Source organism: Rhea pennata, chromosome 1 (assembly GCF_028389875.1).
Source record: "Rhea pennata isolate bPtePen1 chromosome 1, bPtePen1.pri, whole genome shotgun sequence".
Classification (NCBI taxonomy): domain Eukaryota; kingdom Metazoa; phylum Chordata; class Aves; order Rheiformes; family Rheidae; genus Rhea; species Rhea pennata.
In genome coordinates, this window is record NC_084663.1 from 188,291,956 (window position 1) to 188,318,930 (window position 26,975).

Consider the following 26,975-nt stretch of genomic DNA (forward strand, 5'->3'; position numbering starts at 1 on the left):
AAGGCTATCAGATTGGTTAAGCAGGATTTCCCCTTGGTGAATCCATGCTGGCTACTCCTGATCACCTTCTTTTCCTCCATATGTCTGGAGATGACATCCAGAAGGAGCTGTTCCATCACCTTTCCAGGGATGGAGGGGAGGCTGACCGGCCTATAGTTGCCTCAGTCCTCCTTCTTGAAAACTGGAGTGGCACTGGCTGTCTTCCAGTCCTCAGGCACCTCTCCAGTTCTCTAGGACCTTTCAAAGATGACGGAGAGCAGCCTGACAAGAACATCTGCCTGCTCTCTCAGTACCTGTGGGTGCATCCCATCTGGGCACATGGATTTGTGAATGTCTAGCCTGCCCACAAGGTCTCTAATCCTTTCTGCCTCAACCAAAGTAAAGTCTTCCCTTCTCCAGACTTTCTCCCTCACGTCCAGGCTGCAGGATTCACAAGGGCTGCCCTTAACAGTGAGGATGGAATCGAGGAAGGCATTCAGTAATTCTGCCTTCTCTGTAGCCCTTGTCACCAGGGCGCCCGCCCCATTCAATAGTAGGCCCACATTTTCCCTAGTCCTCCTCTTGCTGCTGCTGTATTTGAAGAAGCCCTTCCTGTTGTCCTTGATATCCCTTGCCAGACTCAATTCCAGCAGGGCCTTAACCTTCCTCGCAGCATATCTACATACTCTGACTGCATTCCTATAATTCTCCCAAGAGAATTCCCAAGAGAATTCTACCAAGAGAATATTCACTTAGTAATTTTTTCCAGAGCATTACTGAAACATGAAGAAGGATAGATTTCTGCCTGAAAACTCCCACCATTCCAATATATTAGCTGATCCAATAAAACCCATTGGCATAGGTTAGTCCAACTGGCTTGTTAAAATGCCTCACCAACAGACTAATGATTTTTTATACCAATTCGTTCAATCTGTCCATCCACTTCAACACATTAGGTACTTTGAACTTTGCTTCCAGTTTCAACAGAACAGTATTTTCTGTGCATTATTTTCATATAATACTTCTTTCTGGATTTACCACCTGTACAACAGTAATCTGAACTAGGATATTCTTATTTATGTTCGGACAATGAGTTCTGATGTTATCCTTGGATTATATTCTTTTGTGTCCTTTCACATTTGTTCTGCCCTCAATACAAGCAGCTCAGCTACTCACTTAAGCAACACACAAGAATCTCCAAACCCTAAACATTTATTAGCACATAGTCAAAGGAAACATATTAGAGGATACTTAAAGACTGAATATATATTCTAAACTGCTTTACTAGCATGGTTCTTCTGAGTTCAAGAAAGCATGATAGAAACAAATAAAAACAAGATTCTTCAGAAGAGGAGCAATCATGAGCCAAACTTTCTGGTTAAGCAACAAAGGTATTCTGCGTAAGAACGAATCAGCTAAACACATTATGACCAGATCTAGAAAGCACTGTAAGGCTGCCGAACATTGCCTCTGAAAGATAAGAGCCCATACAACAATGCAAAGGAGAGATTGTCTGCAGTAAAAGCTGACATACTGATTTTTCAGCAATCCAGGAGAAGTGCCATGATGCAAAGCTTCTACATGGTGCCAGTGTCAAGCTCTATGAGGACCTGAGAATCTGAAAGCAGTGAATAGCATTTTAATCCCTGAAAACAAAGTTGCTTTGCAATGACTCTGCTACCAAACTTCACCACAGGTTTCAAGGACTACCTTGTGCATTGCCTTTCTTTTAATAAGAACAAATTTACTTTTAGGCAGCACGATGAATGTATGCGTTTCATAGATTTCAGATCCTAACGAATGACTTGAGAAATGTGCACAAAAACAGAAAGTGGATTCTCAAGCTGATGAATGTGAAGTTCTGAGAACTGATGAGTCCCATGTTTCAGATTACAGTTAGAATGCTTGAATGAAAAAAAAAGGTCATAGGAAAGGACTTCCAAGTAAGCCAATAAGTAACTAGAAATTTCCCTGTATCATTTACGCTGATGAGAATCCAGGCCTAAGAAAGTCTTTTAAGTTTTCACACAGCTCTGTGCTTGTAAAATCTCTACCTAATAAAAGACGGGACACCTCAAAATAGATTTGAGCACAGCTATTTTCTTATCCTTGAAAGAACAAATTGAAGTCTCAGATTCTTATCAGGATTTTTTTCCCCAAGAAAAGAATCCCAGAAAGTTTGAAGGCAATGCTCCGTTCAGGATAACCAATAATCTACAGAATTAAGGAGAAGTTAAGGGGAAATCAAATCTGAGTCCATATCCTGCTGTTCTTCTAAAGCCAAAGTAAGCAGTCTCGAAGAGTTAGTATATATAGCTTTGCCTAAAATATTACCAGCTAGCTCTACTCAGGAGCAAGCTTTGCCTAAATACATTTGTGACTTATCAATTATTATACAGACTGCAGATATTAAAAGAGTATATTATAGCAAGAGACAATGACACACTAGTTTAATCTAGACAGTCCTCCCCAAACTACAACAGATGAGAATTTGTATAGGTTTAAAAAAAAAACCTGACATGTTAAAATGTTAAAACTGGCAAAGATGATTAAATCTGGAATTTGGTAGCTGTGAACAGTAATTAAGAACACATTCAAAATCTTCTTTAAATGAAATAATATTCTTAGAATTGACTTCCATTTAGACTTTCTTGCTTATAATTTCTCGATTATCAGTAACAATTGACGATACTGAGGGAACACAGTCATCAAAACAGTGCAACTAATGCAGGCTATATTCACCTTCACAAAGAAGGCACTTAGATTATAAAAATAAAAACTTCTGACTTGCATTGCTAATCTATTTCCAAAGCCTTTTAAACTGCTTTAAGAATTTTACAAGCAAGTATTCTCAAGTATCTATGTGCATACCAGCAGATCAACAACAAAGCCTTCATAATTACATACTGTAAGCACAAAAGGTCTGTTTTCCAGTGCTTTAATCATCTCTGAAAATCAAAACATTTCTGAAAACAGTTGCAGTCCACTGATGTGTACGCAGTTGGCAAGAAGTTGCTATAAAGATGGGGATGTGAAGAGAAACCTATCTATACACATGCACACTTTTGGTCTGAAATATATTAACAAAAACCTGAATGACAAAGAGCAACCTGGAGACCCTTCACAATGCAAAAGCATCATGACATTCACTGCTAAAGTAATGAAGAAATATGAGAAAGAATATAACCTGGTTATATGTATTTTAACACACAATAAACTAAGTAACAGAAAAGTTAAATTTGTAACAAAATAAAGGTGTTATATGTTTCTTATATCTTTATGTTTCTCAGAGTATAATTCAGCCTATTGCTTTTGTATTTTTTTTTTTTTTGCAAAATAAATTTAATTCCAGTCATGAGAATGCAAGACATTATCTCTCAATTTAGTAGTCCATTCACAAAGGGAAATAATACGAGATGCTTCAAAGGACTGTCTAAAACTTACTGTAATAAGAAAAATATATCAGTATAGTATAATTCCTTCTCACCCATACAGTTGCCTAGTGGTTATCTCTGCCTTTATTACTCACACATCTAATCCTCTTTTCAGTCTCTTTAAGCTTTTGATCTCAATTATATCCTGCACAAATATCTTCAAAAGGCATATGCGTAATGTAAAATAATACACTTATTAATGTTTCAAATTTAATTTATAAAATGTGCTTATGAGGAAAAGCAATACTATGATCTTTTTACATTATCTGATAGGCTTGGTATACCATTCATTATTCTGAACATCTTTTAGCAAAGTGTAATTGCAGGTGGCAGTGCAATCAGCACCTTTATTTAAAGTCAGTAAAAACAAAGTCAGCTCCTTTACAAAACAATGGTTTTGCCTATATACACTTATAACCAGGCTCAGGACTGAGAAAGGGGGACAGAGCAGTGGAAGAGGATTATGCAGCCTCCTCATAGTGTGGTATGAAGAACACATACTATCAGCTGGGGGACCACAATTGTTTTGTTGTTCCTTCTTTTCCTTATTAATTCTGATCTTGTCTCCAAACTGAAAACAGCATATCACCCAAAACAAAGGTAAAAAATCTGTAGTTGTACGAGTACAAAAATTATGCTGAATCCTATTTTGAGTAAAGATGCAAGACAAGAAGGATGAATGCAGTATAAAACAAGAAATTTGAATATGCACAGAAAAAGGCATAGTCAGACAGCTTCTGAATACAGAGCTCACTTAGAGTTGCAAGACAAGAAACATTTTTTTGTTAAACACTATCTTGTTCATATACTCCTTTTAAGTGAAGAGTAGTCACGTATCTTTGATAAGGTCCAGCACTGATTTCTCTTCATAAATAGAGCAAAGTACACAAACAAGATAGTTTAAGTATTAGGGGAAAAAAGTTTGAAGAATTAATATTTAGGCAGCATATACCTACAACAAACCATAAGCTTTACTTGTATATTTTTGGTAAAATCATATTGTCCCTTCACTGTAGATTTTATAAACTCAAGCTTTTAACTGAACCTCAAAGAAGTATTAGCAGTCGAACATTGCTTTCAAATCGAAACACTCCATGAATACAAACTGAATGCACTAAGTAGACTTTATCATTATGGATTGTAAGTTGCAGCAACCAAACGAGTCACCTAATGATAGGTATGAAACTACTGAAAGGAGTCACTTGAATACACAGGAAGAGAAATAGAGAAGGAGTAACTACTCCTTTGAGAACATCCTCAGCCACTGTAGAAAGAAAGGAACACAGGACCAGAGTCAAACTGCAGAGAATGAGAAAACCATCTTGGGATCACGGAATAACAAAACGTACCAAACTCAGAAAGACCCACTGAATGGTGAGGGAACTACAGGGTTTTGCACACAGAATAGTTTCTGCGTGCAATCTTTTGTTTTTCTTGGAGGTAAAATGCAATTAATTTAGAAGTTTACTTGACTGTTTTGTTTTCCACTTTCACACAATGTTCTTAAACTGGAAAAAGAAAACAATAATGGGGAGGCTTCTTGATGAACTCAAGTTGTGCAATAACTTGGAACAAAGAAAGCCACTTCTTCTTGGCTTAAGGACCTCACCAAATCTTCGTATCTTAGAGAGGGATGCTGGATGAAGAGCTGACCCCTAAGAAATGGGTAGGGACTTCGAGCCTAACAGTTGCTTTGACTTTATTTAGATCTGAAAAAGGTGAGATTTAATGGGTGGATCCACAAACAGTGACCTGATATGAATACTGCAGGGAGAACTGAACAAGAATAGTATTAAGTACTGAATAGTAGGAAGTTTGGCAATAATGTAAGTCAAAGTAATCTAACAGGAGAAAAAAAAGGCACAAACAGAGTAACGCTGGCTTAGGTATGGTTGTTTGGTATGTGTATTCTGCCTTTAATGACAGCAATGTTCATGTGATAAAACTGCTTTTATAAAAGACAGAAAAGCACAAATTTTTTTTTTTACACAGTTTACCACATTGGGATATGCTTCATAATTCCAAGAAAGGAATTATGTACATGAACAATTAACTATAGATCTGCTGCTGCATTAACACAGATCAACTAGCTCAATCAGCTGACTTTGCTATATGGCACTTAGGGAACATTTTTTGTTTGCCAAAGAGATTTAAAAACTGTAAGCTGCTCTGTAAAAAAATACTGCTTATGAAAGTATTTTAGCCATATGCAGGAGCAAAGAATTGGGAAGTTTTCACAAAAATAAAACTATTACAAAAATTAAAATATAAGAAGAAATTTTTCTATGTAGTTCCATAACATCTATAGAAACAACAAAACGTCAATTTTAGGAAAAGTCAAAATATAAAACAACAATTGTGCATCTAATAATCTTAGTAGACAAAAATAAAAGTATTTGCTTCGAAACATGAAACCTGCATGATTTTGAAACAAACCTTGTCCATTAGTTTACTTGCGTGAAGACTCAAGCTATTAAAGAATATCTTCTTGCTCAGCAAATGCATTTCTTCAATTGTTGTCAACAGTGTGGCCGCACTGTTTCCTACAATACCACTGAAAACAAAATTAAGATTGTTTCATTAGTACAAAGGTGGGGGATGCACAGGATAGAGTCAGATACTTTAGGTGGAATTTCAAATACAATTTGCTCAAAGTTGAAAATGTACAACAAACCGTCATATGGAACCATTCTCCATATTGACCCTCTGAGAAATTAATTCATAAGAAAGATGACAGAGAGAACAAACACTATCAACTATGTCATCCAACAATTAGATATTACTTTTAAGTACAGTCTGTCTGGATCTTAGTGCAAACATTTTGATATAATTCTAATATTTAGTAGATTTTTGTTTTGTTATTCTGTACCTCTACTTATACTATAGCAAATATAAATTATGTAAATAAAAGGGCTGATAATTTTATTCTGTCTTACTATCCTCTAGGGAAACGCACTACTGCATTGTGATATTAGGCATCTCCAGAAATACAAGAATTCACACTTCATTATTCCAAGTATTTCATAAACCTTAAATCACGTTACAAGAACATACATCTTTCTTGGATCTATCTTCTGTCTAAAGTAAAAGTGATTCTAAGCTACAAATAATGGCAGGTAAATCTCTGTGTCATAATGGGGCTAACTTATGATTGTGGTTTGATTTTTAGAATATATTCTTCTTGCATGTAGTGGGATATTCCCAAATTGAATTTTCCCTTCATTAGTTAGGTGCACTTCCTCTATAAAGTGGAAATTATTCAACTGACAGAAGCTACTTCAAAAATTTTAAACAATGTATTGTTAGCAGGAGAGAAAGCAATAGGTAAGATTGCCTAAGACCTTCCATTTTACCATCACATTTTCAACTGCTCCTAGCTTTATAACTACTTGGAGACAGAAAAATGGCAGTAAAAATCTTTTAGCTGCTTTTAAAAATGAGACCAGAAATAAAACCATGTTTTGCAAAGTATTACCTCCCTCCAAAAAAAAAAAAAGTCTTGTAGGTGTTCTACTATAAACCTGTAGCGCCATCAAACTTGAGAGATTTAAATACACCAGTGGTTGGCCAAGATCCACTCAACCTATTGGCCATAACCTTAGCATTAGCAGCACTATGCTCTAATCAACTGAGCTAAACCTGCCCCCTGATGTCTGAAGGTAAACTCAAATCATTGTATTAGTGATTCAAATTGTCTCCAAGTACTTTAGTCCAGAATTGCAGAGGAAGATTTTCCTGTTATTTTTGCTTCTAACCAAAATGACCGACTACATAATGCCACAATACACAAAAACAGTTTCTGGCTTATCTCTTGTTTCAGTGTCTGTGGTGGCATTTGGCAGGTTGGAAGGTAACATGTGCACCTTGAATAGAGAGATGTGGAATGAGGCAAGTATCTTCTCAATAGAAAAATTTAAGTGCATAATATAAAAAGATGGTATCATAATATATTTGCATACGGAAGAAAATTAATTTTCTGGAGGTAATTTCATTCTAGCATTTTCTAAAAGAGGTACTTGAATTTGTTATCTTAAATTTTTTTGTGTAGCTTTTCATATGCAATTAGCATCTCCATGGAAAAATAAAAAAGATAATTTCTGCGGCAAATTCATGCTATATTCCTATGCAGATGCCGTATGAATTGAGGAATGACAACAGATAAATGGCATCTGCTTGCTATCATGCACATTTCTCCCTGATTCTACATTATAGAGCATAAACTAAAGCAAGAACATGGTGTTTTTACTGTATTAATCTTTATATCTGTTATAAAAAAAAAGATATCCTTAACGTACTTCTAAATTTTGCATACCTGATTGTATGGTGGTAAAACTTGAGAAGATTAGAAATCTTGTACAGTAAAACTGCTCCGGGTTCAGCAACAATCACCTGCTCAATCCTAACCTGCAGAATAAAAAAAGACAAATATCCTTCAGGTCATATATTCTAAAAGCCAACCCCTATGTTTTTATATATGAGATACGGCTGACTTTTGAGAAATAAATTTATCCAGAAATAAATTTATCAACTGACAATATCCAGTTAAATTACAACACTCTTCTTGAATCAAACCTCTTGACTGCTAAGCGTTCAAATAGAAATCAAGCAGGTATATTCAAAAAAAAATCATGTTTCCCTCCAGGTTTTTGTCGTAACTTGTTATTAGCAGAGGAAAAAAAAAAAAAGAGAAAGAAAGGAGATCATTCAGTGGATTGACATCAGTACATGCTGGACTCCTCCTCAACACTGAACAGTAATAACAGCTGCAAAATCCCTGAACTACAACAATTGATCATTAGCATTATGCAGCAACTCAGAACATCTGAAGCATCAGTTATTTTATCAAAAGACAAAACTTCACCTGGATTAATCTCTTCTTTACTCAAAGAAGTGTTTACATAACTGCAACTGGTATGCAAATAAATACATTTATAATTAAATAGCAGCTATGTTGACCATTTAGTTCAGCCAGGAGATGCTGCATGCACAGACCAAAACAGCACTGACTTTCTTTATGTTCGAACAGTTGGCGTACTGTCTCCATGGTACGTACAGTCTCAACCAACTCATAAAAGCCTGTCCCAAGGTCAGTCTTTGGGCATTCATGCTGCCCTACTGCTGCACGTGCCTGTGTGCGAAATGGCAATGTACGAATCACCAGCCATTACCCCTCTCCCCTGTTATTTTCTGCTGTTCAATGGAGTGTAATCCACAGCAGTGCCTTCCTGTCACGGCCAGCTGCGGAGAGTTAAACTAAGATTATGCTTTCTCAATCATCTCTCTCTGCATCTTACTCAGAGATCAAAATGCAGAGTAATTCTTGACTTTTATTTGCAAAGCTCAATGCACAAACTTAATCAACATTTGTGTGAGCTTTGTCCTTCAACACATACATACATACACAGAGGTACACATACAAATACCTATATCCAATATAAGGATAAAAGGACTTTTGGGCAGAGATACTAAGTATTGTCTAGGTGTATAATAAGAAAGAAAAAGGAAAAGAGGGGAAAAAGGGGGAAAACAAAATATTGAAAAAAAATTAAAAATAGTATTAATGGAAAATAAAAAGAGGAATTAAGAAGCGGAAAATGGCAAAATCAGCAGAAGGTGAGTATCAAGTCAAACTGAAGTGATAGGTTGGCAAATATCACCAGAAGAGCCACTAGAAAAGCGAATATCATGGTACCATATGATTACAATAAAAAATATTTTTCCTAAGCTTAACAATTATTTTTCTTCTTTTCTATATTACAAATCAGGTAACTTATTACAGTTACTTAAAGTTTTACTTGCCTTACTCTACATGTAGTTAAATGCTTAATTACAAAAGATTGTCCTGTATAAATCCACTGAGTAAATTCAAAGGACATCCACACTTTGAATAGCACATGCATTTCTGATGTTCTTAACTCTTACAGAATACAGAACCAGAAAAGACACAGAGAAGGGCAACAAAATGAAGATTTTGAGAATTGCTTCTGTATTAGAAGTAACTAAACTAAGACTCCATTTTTTTAAAAAGACAGCTGAGGAGAGATGTGACAGAAACACCATAAATCAGAGTAGCATAAAGAAGAGAAGTAGGAAACAATTTTTCATGGTCTCTTTTAATGTAAGAACTGGACTTACTAAATGAAACAAAAACAAAAAGGAATTTTCTACATATTATATAATTAAACTGTAGACTCCCCTCCTGCAGGATATGTTGTAGATACAAACAAATTTAGAGCAATTTGACCTATTCATGGAAGAAGAATCTAATAAGATCTGTTAACAGACAGTAGCTATGGCTCAGTAAGTCCTTAGTAAGTCCACAGACAGGCTGGGAGACTATTCTGCAGACATATTGTGCCACACTTGCACAACTTGCATGCTCTTCCCTACATCTATGCTAACAGTCTCTACGAAAGACAGAGTACTAACTTAAATTGATTTTTCATTTGATTCACTCTAGCAATTCTTATGTTCTTAGTCCAAGGCTATTTTTTTTCTTTTTTTCTTTTTCTTTTCTTTTTTTTTTTTTTTTTTTTTTGTATGTAAGCACTTCTGGACTTTAGTTCTAAAGTAAAAAAACAAAACCAAGATACAGATTTAGTAACATCGTATCTCCCACTACATGATTAATTATAACTAGATATCTATAAACTATGCAATCTTTAACTTTGAAGAGTTTTATGATTCTCAGGATTGAGAAACTAAGTCTTAACCAAGGATGATGAAAATATATTGTAGAGACAGAGGCACAGGTTGTGTAAAAACATCACAGAGTTATTTTTATATTTAGAATGATCAGAAAAACCAAATACTTCACCTTCAGGGGTCTGCAGACACCTTCTGTGATGTGCCCAACTACTTCTTGAATATTTTCTTGCACGCCTACAGTTAATGCAAAAATACGTTAAGATAAAACAGATTAATTCTTTTCTCTTCATGACTATAAAACAAAAACAAATTTAAGAGTTATTCCTCCACATAAACTATTATGGACTACATATTATTTTCCCTGAAAGAACTTGACTGGTTTACATCTCTGCTGAACTTCAAATCTAGCCATTAATAGATAGTTGCATGACCAAACAGGGTCCTGGAGAGTCATTACCTTATGCTATGCAACTACTTCCTATCATAATGTAGAGCCAGGGAATTTGAGGGAGTAGGTGTAAGGGGAAGAATGAATGATCTAGCAAGAAATTGTTACAGTGAGGCTCAATATCAGCACTTCATGAAAATAAATAGAGAAAAAAAGGCCACTAAGAAGCTCAAGGAACAACAGTATCTACCACTGTGAAAGGGATAAACTGCAAATACATGCCTGGCAATTTTAGATACTGATGCACCTATGGCATTGATAGGAACTACATCACACACTTCCACGCTGCAGTATACTACAGCATTAGCAAATGCTTCTTCCTTAACAGCAACTGAAACTAGTCTTTCACAGAGTAACATATACAGAAGAGAGTATTACCATATCTTATCATGAAACACAAACAAATCATTACATAGCAACCAGTACTGTCATAAATCAATCAAACTGAAAGTAACAGGTCTTCAAGCTCTCACTTCAGCAATGACTCAGAATAGATTTATGGAGACAGCAATACTTTAATTCTAATTTAAAACACGCCAACAAGAGTTCATCCTCAGATGGGACCTGTGCAATGAACAGTAAACAAATTGATGGAGACGTGATAAAAATCAGGTGACCTTAAGCTATATTTTGCAGCTCTTATTTCACACTAAAAGAGATTACCTCTGAGAGTAAAAATTATAAACAAAGATCAGATACATGTGACATGTCCCTTTACACCGAAATACATGAAAAGCTACTTAAGTAGAAAAAACCTACATTCACTGTGGTGGTTTTCTGTAAGAATTTCAGCATCCTAAATTGGTAAAGTAATAAAATTATATTTATATATTTCAGTACTGAAACCAAGAAGGAAAGCAAGATTATAAAACAGACGAATCATGGCCTGTTATGCAATACCTTGCTCCCAAATACACCCTAACAACATACACTTCTTTAAGCAGAATTCACATTTCAGTCTATTAATAGCACTCATATTTTTATTGTTTATCAGTATACTAAGTATCTGGCACATACAGGCAGCAGCGTATCAAGATCGGATTGACTTAACAATAATTTCTTATTTATCAAAGTTTTAGCTGCAAAAATGTACAAATTCAAACATCAACATACATGGAATTATCACCTTGATATATTGCATGCATGTGTCTTCACATACACTTTCATGTCCAACTAGGATATTTTAGTTTCAGCAAACAATAAAAGCAAATCTTCCAGCACAATTGGTTATGTAACTGTTGCAAATACTAGTACATCATGCTGACATGAGAGAATTACGTATGAAAAAATTTTTAGAGATTCAAAAATCAATTTTAGAACGCAGTTTTATTAACTGAAGATATGCTTTTGGCTGCCTCCCATACAGTATTTCATTTCTCTCTGTATACTCTTCCATAAAAGAGAGAGATTTCTTATACTTTATTTTGGCTTCTGCTGTCTGGCTGCGTTCCTACAACTCCAAGGAAAATGGGTCTTCTACTGCTTCTTTTAAACAAAATGCTTGCAATTCTCTCTTCCTTTCAAGGGCAAGTCCTCTATAAAACTGGAAGGTTCCTGCTTAGAGCATGCCTAAGTGCCAAAGAAGAAAAAAGATACTCTTCCCCTGGCCAGTACAATGCAAAACAGTTAATATTCTTTTGAATGCACTTTCAGTGCTCAATATTTCAGTAGTATTTTTGATTAAATTGATTTTGAAGAGTTGGCAAATTGCAAGGCTACAAATTTTAAAACTTTTAAGAAATTATTCCGGAATATTTATAGTTGTGGGCTACTTAGCTCATTCTCATTAAAGTCAAAACTGGGACATTCCTCCATAAATATGTCCTTTGCACAATTTTTCTTCCACTGGGACCAAATCTACATGCATTTCACTTGTAGCTACACATTTTTTAAAAAAAGGATAAAGGAAGTTTTTGTGTAGGATTTTTAAGGTCTCCACAGTACTTAAATCACACTGAGCTTACAGAAGGATTTAAATAGAAATTGAACTTGGCACAGGAAGTCCTGAATTAAAATAATAAAAGCAGCTCCATCTCCAAAAAGCTATTTAAGCTGAAACTAAAAGTTAGAACATTTGACTGACCTACCATTGGGAAAAACTCACTGCACTTAAGCTCTAGTTTCCACCCCAGATTAGGTGTCTAGTGTACACTAGCTGCTTGGGCTCCCTCTGTTGGGAATGGGAAAAAGAACAACAGTCTCTGAAATATCTACACTAGATGTCTGTCTTCATAGTGGATCTCATGGTGTTCCGGGGAAGTTCCAGAAGACTGGAAGAAAACAAATGTCACTGCTATCTTCAGGAAGGGCAAGAAAGAAGATCTGCGGTACTATGTCTGTCAGCCTCACCTTGATTTCTGGGAAGGTGATGGAGCAACTAATCCTGGATACTATTTCTAGACACATGAAACAGAAGGCGGCGATCAGGAGTAGCTAGTACGGATTTACCAAGGGGAAAATGTGCTTAACCAACCTGATGCTTTCTACAGTGAAATGATTCGCTTGGTGGATGAGGGAAGAGCAGTGGATGTTGTTAGTTTGCAGATGACAGAAAACTGAGAGGAGTGGCTGATAAACCAGAGCCTGTTCTACTATTCAGAGGGACAAGAACAGGCTGAAGAAATGGGCTGGGAGGTCAACAAATGAAGTTCAACAAATGGAAGTGCCAAGTCTGCAGCTGGGGAGAAATAATCCCATGCACGAGTACAAGCTGGGGGCTGAACAGCTGGAGAGCTTTCAAGAGAAGGACCTGGGGGTCATGGTAGACAAGTTGAACATGAGCCAGCAATGCACCCTTGTGGAACAGGCAGCCAGCATCCTACTGGGTTGCCTTAGGAGGAGAATTGCCAGTAAGCAGAGAGAATGATCTATCTGTCCCCTCAGCACTGGTGAGACCATATCTGTAGTGCTGCATCCTGTGCAAGAGAGTCATAGGGCTATAAGGAGTGAGTCCAACAAAGGCAGCTAAGATTCAGGGACTGGAGCACCTTTCACAAGAGGAGAGATTGAGCAAGCTGGGACTGTTCAGCCTGGAAAACAGAAGGCTCAGGAAGATCTTACCAATGGGTATACATATATGATGGGGTGGTGGTGTCAAGAGAATGGGAACATACTCTTCTCACTGGTGCCCAGTGACAGGACAAGAGGCAACAGGTACAAACTGAATCACAGGAAATTACATTTAAACCTAACAAAACACTTTTTTCCTGTGAGGGTGGTCGAACACTGGAATAGGCTGCCCAGAGTGGTTGTGGATTCTCCATCCTTGGAGATATCAAAACTCGACTGCACATGGTCCTGGGCAACCTCCTCCAGCTAACCCTGCCTGAGCAGGGGTTTTGGACAAGATGATCTCCGGACATCGCTTCCAACTTCAGCTATTGTGTGATTATGTGACCTTCTGTTAGGAGCACTTGCCCTCTGGAGGTAATGAAACTCTCTTATCTATAATCACAAATGAGATGTCCCCCTTCTAAATGGCTAAGCAAAACTAACTTATCCTTGCTATAGCCTGTAGATTATACTACCCTAAAGACTATCAGTGAATTCGACTCAGTCTCTCAATACTGTAGATAGCGTACTCACTGATTAGCAAGTGCCAACTCTGGATCTGTATTTATACGAAGCATATAATCTCAAGTTATTTCATAAGACTGCACTTCACACTAAAGGGTTCTTATTAAGCTCAATTGTACCCCATCAAGTACTGTTTCATCTTACTGATCATAACCTATAACCATCCTTGTGATCAAAAAAATTACCCAAAGATCCAGAGGAACAGTTAACACATAGTAACTTCCAGGCTTTGTTGCTCCCAGTACAAAACTAAGAATCCCTCATCATCTTTTTCTCTTCACATTTCTTGAGAACTGCACAACACTGATGGCAAAACCACTCCTGGTTAAGCTCAGGAAACAGATTTTGCTTCATAGAGAAACGCTAGTTTGCTTGTTTATACTATTCCCTGGAGAAAAAAAGTTTTTACCTAGTGAAATTTTCTGGAAACTTTTCCCCAAAACATTTCTTTCTCTATGATCTTAAGTAGTTTACTCTGATCCATGGCTGAAATGCTCTGAATATATCTAAGTTATCGCAACATCTCAGCCTGATATCCTGCCAGAAGACCAGAGAATTTAATAGCTAGATAAAGCACTACACAGAGAGGTAGGAGAATTTCTTAACAGAATGAAATATTTCTCAGCAGCAGCAGCATAGTCAACAGCAGAACTAGATACAGCAAAATCCTATATGTGGCCAGCTTTTCCCCAAACACTGTCTGCAGTTAAAACAGAAACACAGCTCTTCATTTATAGAGTCATCATGTCTTCTTCTCCACCACACAGCCATCACGAGGCCTACTTTCCTATCGCCCTAACACAGTCAGTAAATAAAAGTAAATTCAGTTTTACAAAATTCTGTAAGCTCATCATGTAAGAGAATTTAGAAATAGAGGTAATTATCCTTTTTTTTTCCTGTATGCAAATAACAAGCGTATGAAATATATATAACAATGCATTGTATGATTTATATAAACTCTCTAGAACTCTGAAGCTTTTTCCTTGTTTTGGTTTGATTTATAACATTTCCTACTTTTAACAGCCTCCTTGCCTACATGTCATTAATTAGGAAAGCTACATAATATTTACAGGAGTTAATCAAAACATAAATGCCTATTAACTTAAAATGCCAGAGCAGGACTCAAAGGCTTACAGTCTGAAGAGCTCTTCATACTCACTATAAGAACTTGTATTTGATCTGTATTTGATAGAACTGAGAATACATACTTAACTGATAAACAAGTCTTTGGCTGCAGCTATGGAGACCGATCACACTGCAGCTTCTACAGAATAAAGTACTTGAAAGTACAAGTCTAAAGTACTAAAAAAACCCAAAAAAACAAAAAAAAACCCAATAGATTGAAGAATAAAAATCTGTGTCTCTCTTAAATGAAGGAGAATGTCACTATTATAAAACTTCATAGATCCATGAGAGGCCTACTTTGGCATCCGGAAGCTTCCAGTGATATGTTACATGCTAGAAGGAAATTGCATTTTACTCATAGCACAGAAGGAACAAACAATTATAAAAAAATCCTCTAAATAAAGGAGCAAGGGATAACAGATATCCTCAACACATCAATAAGCAACCATAGGACAACGTTTTTGGTGAGACATATATTTGCATGTTATAAACAGCCTTTTGAACTCTGAACTACAGTATAAAAAGTCACTTTCTATATTTAGTATGAACCTATTCTGAGCACAGTAAAATGAGAAGAGCGCCTTTTGAAATATTGTTCTTCATTAGGGGCTTTCTTGCAAAATGAAAGCATCAGCTATCCTGAATTTATCTGCAGTATCATCTAAGGTCAGATTTGCATAACTGAAGCATAGTCTAGGAAATTAATCACACCTTCTGACATCACAGACATGTTTTCTCTCATTTTTCAATAAATGTTTTAAAATCTAATAGTACCTTGAACAGTTACAAGCTTTAACATGGCTTCTAAATGTTCTTTTTCAGAAGCTGTAGCTTGATGCAACCAGGCCAGCATGTCTCCTACATACCTAAATGAAACCAAAAATTCCTATGTAAACCAGGGATTTAGGTTGTCAGGGATTTAAAGTGTCAGCAGGCAAAAAGAAAGATTATTTAATATACATTCTTACTATGACTGTACCTCAGAGGATCATGAGAATGCATTTCAATAGGACGGGGAGTACCTCCTACACCTCCTCTAGTAAGAGCATCTATAAAACCACGGACTACAGCACTTCTCCTAGCTGTTCCAAACTCATCCAAAGTATACCTGTTGAAATACGGAAACGGTTAAAATAAAACAGTTCACACCATCATGTTTTATTAGCTCAGCTTCAGTTATTATAGTAACCATTTTTATAATTTTATTAAACTAGCATCAATGCTTCCACTATGAAAAATTCAAAACCTCTAGATATTCTTGACTCTTTGACCATATATTCAAGATGATCCCTTCATCTTCAACCTCACATCCCCTTACCACACACAAATGAATAAAAATAACCAGGGCTCCACTCTGCCTTCTTCCTCTAGGCCACTGGAGGGTTAGCAGCGACAAAGTTATCTCCGCTTGACAGTTATTCACTTGTTTTAATCAGTGAGTCTCAATTAGCTATTTAATGGACAGTTATAGGTCAGGAATACATCATCTCAATCAGCATCCCAGTACTAGAGGATGTACCAGAACATACACATACTGATTTTTAGAGAAGGCTACCTTCCTGTTGGGGCTGAAGCATAATGACAAGAGGGAAACAAACACTGCTAACACTCCACTGTACCTATTTAGAAATAGAAGAATTTTGAAAGCATCGGACCTTTTCTATTAAGAATAGAATTTAAGTATTTTGAACAAAACACACAAACTACAAAGGAGAAAGAAAAAAAAGACAATTTATTTTTCCAATACTATTGGAGAAATACCAAAGACTAAGTGTGATATCACTTGCCAGTAACACCCAGTAGCTGAATAGATGCAAAAATAAAATAGTAATAATAATAAAGCATGCAACTCTGATTTAAGTTAAATGAATACTGCATTCACAACTGAACAGAAGTGAAAGAAAAAATAAAAAGAAACAATACACTGTTTCAAATAGGTTCCAAGTTAATTTCAATTAGATTCCTGTTATGCTAAAAATAGTTCAAACGATCCTTCAGTTTTTTACTCTTTTTCTACATTACTATTTGCGAGATGAGAAAACAGCATATTTAAACAAAAGTTTCAGTACTCTTCTATATTTTTCTCCAGAAACTATATCTGGTAACGTAGAGAGTAAATATCTGCGTTTTTTAGAAAAAAAACATTAATATAAAACGTTCTTTAAGAAATCACTATTTCAAAAATTATGTTATTAATAGTAGGAGCAATCTGGGATCCACTGACTACCAATACTCCAGGAATAGCAGTGTTGCAGTGAAAAATCTCAGGTATATGTATAAACTAGATAAGTTTTTTTCCCTTCTACAATAAACACCTATAATAAATCATTAAAAATATAGCAGCAGAATAGGCCTTATTAGTTTTGAAAACCACAGTTAATAATACTTTTGTTTAAAAGAGAAAACTACTGATGTCCATTTTACTGTCAGTAGACAGGGTATAACATGACAAAATCCTGCATGCACAGAATTCGGTAATAACTATTTACACTAGAAACACAGTATTAACTACTATATTACTACGCATATTCCTTATGGGGGAGGAAAACAATAATATTTGCATTCTTTTCAGGGCCCTAAACCAACTGTTTGAATATCCAGTAAAGTAAATTCATTGGCAGGGAGGAGGTGGAGAAAAAGCTTTAAAAATCAGAGTGTAGGATGGAAAAGGAATACTACTTTGAACTATGACTCCATGTATTATCTATAAAATAGTTTTCAATTCTTCTGTTAGGAACAGGAAGTGAAGACCAAACCGAAATATTTATTTCACATCTCTAATGACTGTAGTTCCTGGAAGTCTGTCCATGGTACCATGTTTCTGCCACCTTAAGGTTAAAAGTATGTAGTCAAAATCAGAAAACAAGAATTTGCAGTCATGCTTCTAAACTCTCGCCCTTCTCCATTTCACTCGTTTTCATTCCTCCATTTCAGGATCTTTATCAGATGCAGAGTCAGTAATTTGGACAAAAATCTGGATTTGTTCACACAGCAGTGCTTAAATGCAGAATAACAACAACAATATCAAGCTAATTTCTTCTAAGACAGAGTTTTTGTATTTTTAACTCAGCAGTGTGGTAAGTACAAACGTATGTAAAATTTTTACTTTTGAAAGGAAATAAAGTAATCTTGAGATTCAAAATACTACAAAGCATCGATAATGCAGTTTATCGATAATGCTGTAGCATGTAGCTAAGCATGATAACCTAAGATATGCACTCTCTCTCTTAATGATAGAAGGGCCATTTGCACCACACATTGCCCTCCGTGAAGTTTAACAGTGTCACATAGCTCACCTTGGACCTCTGATATTCCTAAAGACAAGGCTAGGCTTTGAAAGAAAGCCTAGAACTCTGCTGTCCTGGATGCCTTTAGCTAACAGTAACTTGCAATAGTTGAAAAATATGATGAATGATTGAGTGACAAAAAAGAAACCTTTCAAGTGCAAAGAAGTGTACCAGGATTAACTGTGAAATTGTACCTGCTTGTAAAGTTACCCCAATAAAGACAGTTCTTATAGTGCCACCTTGTGGTTATTCTACCTCTAGTAACTAGCATTTCATTTAGGTTAAACAGTCCCTTCAACAACTTCTGAACAAGACTTAAATAGCAGTGTGTATATATATATATATATATATACATACATATATATATATTATATATATACACACATTACACATGTGTGTGTGTGTGTATGCATATATATACATACATAAATATGTACCCCTACACTTCGGAGGCACATCATGTATAGTAGATTGGTTTTAACATATTACTTTCCAACTCAAAATAGAAGACACACTTACTGCCAGGAGCACTTAAGTAAAAACTAATTAGCCTTTAGCAATTTTTCACTTTGGGGTTTTAAACTAGACAATCACATGCTTTAGATAGCATGTTTTTCTGAAGAAAAAACCCTACAAGGAGAGTTACCCATATGCACAGTTCATTTGGATTAAAATAAAAACAGTCTGACATTTTACTTTAATTAGAAATCAGTAAATTGGAAAAAAGCCAATCACATTTACTGTACTATAATTATGTCTTTATATGTATATAAAGACTTCTGAAATTTAGAGAAGTTGAAGTACAATTTTTCTTTTATCTGATGCAAGACTAAATTGTCACCTCCCTTTCCACCGTAGTTCATGTCAATTTTTAAGTGTTATAGGCTGGAAATACTCATTTATGTTAACCATGCACATTTACTTACTTATATAGGACAGGCCTGTCTTGCAAGGCTGCCATAGCTTGAGTGAGAACTGGAGAAATGTCACATGATTCTTGTGTCAAAGTTCTGCACTCATCTGAAAAATATCAAGACCAATAAAAATGCATTATTCACACAGTAAAAAGATAATGTAACATTTTCTATACCAGGGTGTCAAACAAGAAAACAGGTTAAAAACTAATAGAGGTTTTAGATTTTGAGTTGAAACCTTGAGAATATGTTGCATGGCCTTTTTTGTATTATTGTAATTAAATTTCCCATATCCCATATGCATTACTTTGCTGTAAAATGGATGGGCATCACAAATCTCAACAATAATAAAAATTAAAGGAAGCTTAATATCTGGTTGTGCCTATGTACAAATTGTTAAGCCCTTCAATCATCAAAATTCTGTTAGGCTTCATAATCCCTTGATTGCCGTATTCCAGGTAATCTACTAAGAAAAAAGGGGGCATATATTATTTAAGCAAGCCATGTATTTTTTACTTAAGAGACCTATCTATACATACAATAGCTTTATAAGTTTGTATATTCCACACAAGAATATGGAAATCATATAAATCAAATCACAAAATTTAGCATAATATAGATGAGTTTTTACTACAGCCAAACAGCAACCATCATTTGAGATTTCAGCATTCAATGAAAAACAATGTATTTTCACATTGCACCAGCTTTTTTGTGTATCTTCCTGTCAACATTCTGGAAGAAGAGAAAAGTAAAACAAAATACGTACATTTTACACCACCAAGGTTTTCCACAAAACAATGATGTCTGCAGCCAGAGTATGTATTTGGAAAAATATTACATACTATAATTCAAGAAAACATTCTAAGAAAACAAGTCTAAAGGGTAAGTTTAAACAAGGTTTAATCAAGTTTAAAAGGTAATAAACCACTTCTCCTACTAACATAGATGTTACTAGCAAATTACCAAAAGAGAGCTTTCCTGTGACATACAAGAAAATGAAATGCAATGAACAATTAGACTACTAAACTATAGTCCCTGACCTCTATGGAAGACCATCTGAAAAATGCAAATAAATAACATAGTTTTACAGAAAGAGGTGTGATCAGCCAGTGATTATGAGCTCACAAAAAAGAGAATCTCCAACTTAACAATTTGATCCTCAAAAGCTATTTTTTAGACAAATTTTTCACTGAGAAGGAAACTCAAAAGACTTGTTAATGAATCTTGGAAAGGATTCTTGCTGGGTTCAACCCATATCAAGGAGTTAATGGAGTCATCACAGTAATATTCATAAACATAACAAAAACAATCTTAGTCCTACTTTGAGTCCATCTGTAAAGTCGTTCGTAAGATGTCTCTTGCAGTAAAGCCATCTGTTCCATAATTTCTAAACTACAAGATAAAAAAGATTTTTTTTTTTTAAATCAAATACTATTTTAGGTAGTACTAGTAAAAGCACTTCAAAATCTAATAAAAAGCACCACTTTTAAATTAAGAAAATTTCAAAATATGATACTATTCTTTGTTTTGATGCTGAACACTCTTTATGGTCATGTGATATAATGTATGAGACCTCACGGTAAATGCTGCATTTAAGTAGTAAACAGTTATCTTTAAATTGTTTAAGTAACACTTACCCTGCTCTTTGCTGATTTGTCCGGAGGAGAATCTTGACATCATCATGAATCTGCTTTACTCTTCCCAATGCCTTGAAAAAATCCTATAAATAAATAAATAAGTCAGTGTTTAAAAGCAGCAACTTCCATTCACATCTCTAGCACTTCGTACTCCTCATTCCATTTCCATATTTTTGCTCCTTGTAGGTCCATGTTCCAAGTGCTGCTTTTAAAATACAACCACACGCATGTCTTACCTTTTATCCTACCTTAATAGCCTCTGTCATCACTCCCCTCTTCCACTCTTTTTTTTTTTTTAAACAGCAGCAAAGATGTGATTTTAACCTGGCTTTATATAATATCTGTGTGTTTTACTTTTATAGTTCATCTCTTTTGGGAGGATGTTTTAAAGGACATTATTGTATATTCCTCCATCTTCTGTTCATTAATATAAGCAACTGAAGAACAAACTGACAAACTATAATGCACAATGATTATAGGCTTTTTTTTCCCTTTTAATATGAGTGAAGTAACAAATCCTAAGAAAAATCAAGCTTTTTTAACAAATTGCGGTTTCCATGCTAACCTCTCCCTGTAAGTAACATGTCAGCAGCAGTCTCTAGAAAACACTGACATATTGCGAAAAAGGTTATGTTATATTATTAAGGGAATTAAAGTAGATCCAGTAACATTTTCAAGTCATTTTATGAAGGCATTTTTCAAACGTTATGGAGGAGACTACAGAATCCAGACATAAGTGTTTGTTCCTTCTGTGAGTCGGACAGTTCATTCCAGAGCTCCACTCTGGTTCAATTCATATAGAAACATATCTTTTCTCTAAGTGAGGTATTTCGAATCAATTGATTTAATCTACAGCATTGCATCAACTGTGTTGTAGATAAGTTTATGAAAATTCAACACATAGATCTTATGATTAAAATCATCATCTAGAAGAAAAAAAATCCAACAAACAGAAGTCCGACTTTGATAATATTTTAAGCACACTGGTTGGTTTTATCATAAGGGAAAATGTACACAGATGATCTGATTACTAAAGTCTGCCACTTTAGTAGCACAACTATAATTACATCCTGGTTACTTCTGCACATTTTTTAGATAGTTTGAAAGGATCGATAGGACTAACCTTCAAAAAAGGCAAGGAGGAGGACTCAGGCAACTATAGGCCGGTCAGCCTCCCCTCCAACCCTGGAAAGGTGATGGAACAGTTCATTCTGGATGTCATCTCCAGACATATGGAGGAGAAGAAGGTGATCAGGAGCAGTCAGCATGGATTCACCAAGGGGAAATCCTGCTTAACCAACCTGATAGCCTTCTAGGATGGAATGACTGGCTGGGTAGATGAGGGCAGAGCAGTGGACATTGTGCACCTTGACTTCAGCAAGGTTTTTGACACTGTCTCCCATAACATCCTCCTAGACAAGCTCTGGGTTAAGTGTGGGTTAGACGAGTGGACAGTGAGGTGGATTGAGAACTGGCTGGAAGGTAGAGCCCCGAGGGTTGTCATCAGTGGCGTGGAGTCTAGTTGGAGGCCTGTGGCAAGTGGCGCCCCCCAGGGCTCAGTACTGGGTCCCATCCTGTTCAACTTGTTCATCAGTGACCTGGATGAGGGGACAGAGTGCCTCCTCAGCAAGTTTGCTGATGACACGAAGCTGGGAGGAGTGGCTGACACATCTGAGGGCTGTGCTGCCATTCAGAGAGACCTGGACAGGCTGGAGAGCTGGGCAGAGAGAAACCTCATGAGCTTCAACAAGGGCAAGTGCAGAGTCCTACACCTAGGGAGAAATAACCATAGGCACCAGTACAAGCTGAGGGCTGACCTTGTGGAGAGCAGCTCTGCTGAGAAGGACCTGGGAGTGCTGGTAGATGACAAGCTGACCATGAGCCAGCAATGTGCCCTTGTGGCCAAGAAAGCCAGTGGTCTCCTGGGGTGCATTAGGAAGACTGTTGCCAGCAGGTGGAGGGAGGTGATCCTGCCCCTCTCCTCAGCCCTGGGTGGCCTCATCTCAAGTCCTGTGTCCAGTTCTGGGCTCCCCAGGACAAGAGGGACATGGAGCTCCTGGAGAGAGTCCAGCCTAGGGCTATGAGGATGCTCAGAGGGCTGGAGCACCTGCCCTATGAGGCACGGCTGCGAGAGCTGGGCCTCTTCTGCCTGGGGAAGAGAAGACTGAGGGGGGATCTTATCAATGTGTACAAGTACCTGAAGGGAGGGTGTCAAGGGGACGGGGACAAACTCTTTTCAGTTGTCCCGTGTGACAGGACAAGAGGCAATGGCCAGAAATTGAAGCACAGGAAGTTTCGCCTGACCATGAGGGGGAATTTCTTCCCTGTGAGAGTGACGGAGCACTGGCACAGGTTGCCCAGAGAGGTTGTGGAGTCTCCTTCTCTGGAGATCTTCAAGGCCCGCCTGGATGCAACCCTGTCTAGTCCAACCTCAATGCTCTAGTCCATCCTCCATGCTGAGCAGGGAGGTTGGACTGGATGATCTCCAGAGGTCCCTTCCAACCTTACTGATTTTATGATTCTATTCTATGATTCTAATCCTTGTTCTGCTGCAAGCAAGCCAAGTACTGAATAAATGGTACAGTGTTATTGTTATTCCATATTGCAACATTCAAAGGGGAAAAACAAGAGAGAAAGGCTTCCTTCTGCCATAGACTGGCAGGATTCATTTAAGAGTGAAGAAAGATTTTCTACACTATTTATCGATTTTGGAAAGTTGCTTCAAACAGAAAAGGGAAAATATATTATGAAAAGAGCAGAATGTCCCCTAGGCTTGAGATGGGCTTGGTTTAGTTTTTTTTTTTTTTTTTTTTTTTTTAAGAGCTGAAAGATGACCTTGTAAGATACTGACCTAAACTGAATTTGCATTAAGTATACTTATCAACTTGCAGGATCAATTCCCATACGAAAACAGGAGATGGAATATGTAAGTATCACATACAAACACAAGATATGGCTTAGCATAAAATATACTAAAATAAAAACTCAGCTGACCTTTAGATCAAGCCCACAGAAGTAAGTTTTGCAGGTTTTGTTTGCTTTAGGGATTTTGTGCATGTGTGTGCGTGCGTGCATGCATGTGCATGCTTTTCTATCTCAACCTGAATGTTTCTTTCAAGGTAATAGTTGGTACAAAAGCATTTACTCAAGTGCACAATCATTTAAAATGTTCCAGTTATGCTTTCATTAGCATTGTTTATAGTTAGCTGTTCTATTTCTTTAATAATGCTTAAACTGCAAACAGGGTATCTGTGGAAACGAGATACCATGTCTCAGCAGGTATTTTGCATTTAAGTGAACATTTCTATGCAGCTACAATAATAAAATCTGTTAAATATATTCAATTCTCTTGTTATTCAGTTTGCTTTTACTGTAGAACAATGTGCTTTCTTACTTAAAACCATAAACATATTAAAAAACTTGGTTTGGAAGGTGGCTAAAAACGAGTCAGCACTTAATACCTTCAAGAAAAAAATAATAATGAGGGAAAGCCCCCCTTTATACTGTTTCAAATTATTTATATATTGCATTAAATAAAATACATATATGCTTATGTAAAATGCACACAAACACAGAAAAACAGTGCTCCATATTCCTGAAGCACTGAAAATTCTCATTTGCTTTACTTGAGCTCAGTGTAGTTTTAGAACATCTTAGCTGAAAATTCAGGTTCCATAAATGTAGAAGAGTAGGAGGATATTAAAGCTCTTATTGCCCCTTAAACTCATTACTCAAACTAGAATTTAATGTTGATTTTCTTTCTTGCTACTTCAATCTTTCATCACACATTTCAAACTCATCAGAAATTCAACAGTCTGTTAAGATATGTTCCTCCACACAAAATGAAACTACACTCTGATAATAAGGTTTCATGTACAATTCAGAGAGAGTGCTTCTGCATTTTGGTTCAGGGCAAAGCTTTTAATGTTCATTGAGTTACCTCAGTAATTGGCTCATCTTTTGTGCCTCGAAGGAGGTTCATTTCATCTGGTGTCAGCTGGAATTTTGCTATGAATGCATCTGCAACTTGTGCTTTCATTTCCAGTCTTTGACTGTAAAAAAACAAAGTGAAAGAGATACTAGCTTTTTATGTTTATCTCCAATCATTTTGCATATTCATACTTTTGGAAATATAATTAGCATTAGAAATCACAACTATTAAATTCCAATAGTATATTTTGCCATCAAACATTTGAGTTCTATCTTCACATATAATTTTCTATTTAAGCTTACATACATTACTTAGTAAAAAAAAAAAAAAGTTAATACATTTGCAAAACAATACTTTTTAAAATAAATATTCTCTTTGCACTTGTATCACAAGTTATCTAATCCAGATACTTTGCACCTGCACAGCACAGCATAATGCCTGTCAGTTATTTCCTTTCAAGTTCATTGAGGAAAGAATGCGTTTTCAGCTCATGTTCTGAGAGATAGCAAAAAGCTGTAACACCCAAAATAAGAAAACTTTAAAACATTAGTTCAATCTACTTTTCTGTTGAAACAGATCCATTTTTGTTTAACGATATATAGTTGGGATACTGCCTTCACTAACAACCAAAATGTAAGGCTAATTTTCTTGTTGGTTACTGTCCCTCAGATAAATACTAAAAACAAGTAATATGCAGACTCCATCTAGTGGGTAGTATCTTTTAACATGCATGCTTTGTCACACACCCTACAACCACAGAATGACCCAAATGAATATAGTTTTATTCCACGGGAAGAAAGGGACTGAAATTTGAGTAGCAACAGGAAAAACTCACATATTTTAACACTGCATCTTTAACTGACAGCCATTTTTCCTGTGTCCTGTGCAGACAGAGCTATTATGTTCTTATGCTGAGAGTTTTCTGATGCTTACAAATTGTCTGTCTGGCTATTTCATTTCCTTAAAGAGAATTCTACTACTGTAAACTCAGGGTTTCTGTGAAGCTGAATCTCTCTGGGCAAAGGAACAAGAGTGATGAAAGGTAATCCTGGCCAACTAAATGGGCAATAACAGCTGCATCCATGGAAATCAGTAACATTGTCCAAGCATTCTGCTGGTGGCTCACTACAAATGAGGAAGAAAAATGGAGGGCTCAGGAGTACACTAGCAACTTTGGGATCAAATCTCCAGTATTGTGGTGAGGACACAAGATTATTTTCAAACCTGAGAAGACCTGAGATTGTTCTCCAACACTGTCACATTCTTCTGACATAGGAAATGTGGTAGCCCTTATCAAGTGGAAGGAGAATGGAACTTTAGTAAATTTAATGAACAGGAATCTGGCAGAGAAAAAAATTTTTTCCATATTTTGGGTACATGTACTCTTTAATCCAGTTTATCATAGTCCCACATGAAGAGCTGTGCCAGCACAGTGACCTACCAGTAGCATGGGGTCAGTGGTTGCTTAGGCCACTGCAGTTACAGAATTGCTCATGAAAACCACACTTCAAAAACTCTTCTGCAGTTAAAAAAAAGGGCTCATTTCAACAGTAAGTTGTAATAACAAAAAGAAAAACTTAGGCCTCCATCCCCCTCAAAAAAACTTAAGTCATGTGATAGCATTACTCAAATTGAAGACTGGGCAAAGACTTAAAATGTTATCAAACACAACAGACTGAGGAATTCTAATCCATCAACGTCACCATCATTGGATTTGGCTGAAACAAAGTTAATTCAATAAATTACATTTTCTGATATGTAGTGGTTGCTCTCAGTCTTTCCCCTTGCAAGGAAATTTCAGTTCAACATTCAACTACAATGCTGAGTTGACTTAGACTGGACTAACCAAAGCTGTATGCCTCCTAAGTGCATAAACTCCAAATATCGTAAAAAAAAAAATGCAGAAACTGTAAGCTTTATAAGCACTTTCAATAGTAGTCTATACACTGGCACCAAACTGAAGGTGAGGAGGGGTCTGAATTTAAGTAGTGCAGTA

The 26,975-nt window shown here is 36.3% G+C and overlaps 1 protein-coding gene across 3 annotated transcripts in view; it reads right to left on the reverse strand.

Moving 5' to 3' along the window:
• The window catches only part of COG6 (component of oligomeric golgi complex 6), a 77,696-nt gene that overhangs the window by 18,286 nt on the left and 32,435 nt on the right, over positions 1-26,975 (reverse strand). For all 3 annotated transcript variants that reach the window (XM_062567074.1, XM_062567072.1, XM_062567073.1), the window contains exons 5-13: positions 24,989-25,100; positions 21,049-21,131; positions 20,733-20,803; positions 19,424-19,517; positions 16,190-16,318; positions 15,985-16,076; positions 10,231-10,295; positions 7,726-7,817; positions 5,850-5,967 (exon numbers count right to left, since the gene is read on the reverse strand). In XM_062567074.1, the coding sequence (XP_062423058.1) occupies positions 5,850-5,967; positions 7,726-7,817; positions 10,231-10,295; positions 15,985-16,076; positions 16,190-16,318; positions 19,424-19,517; positions 20,733-20,803; positions 21,049-21,131; positions 24,989-25,100 (856 nt within the window). The remainder of the gene's footprint in view (positions 1-5,849; positions 5,968-7,725; positions 7,818-10,230; positions 10,296-15,984; positions 16,077-16,189; positions 16,319-19,423; positions 19,518-20,732; positions 20,804-21,048; positions 21,132-24,988; positions 25,101-26,975) is intronic.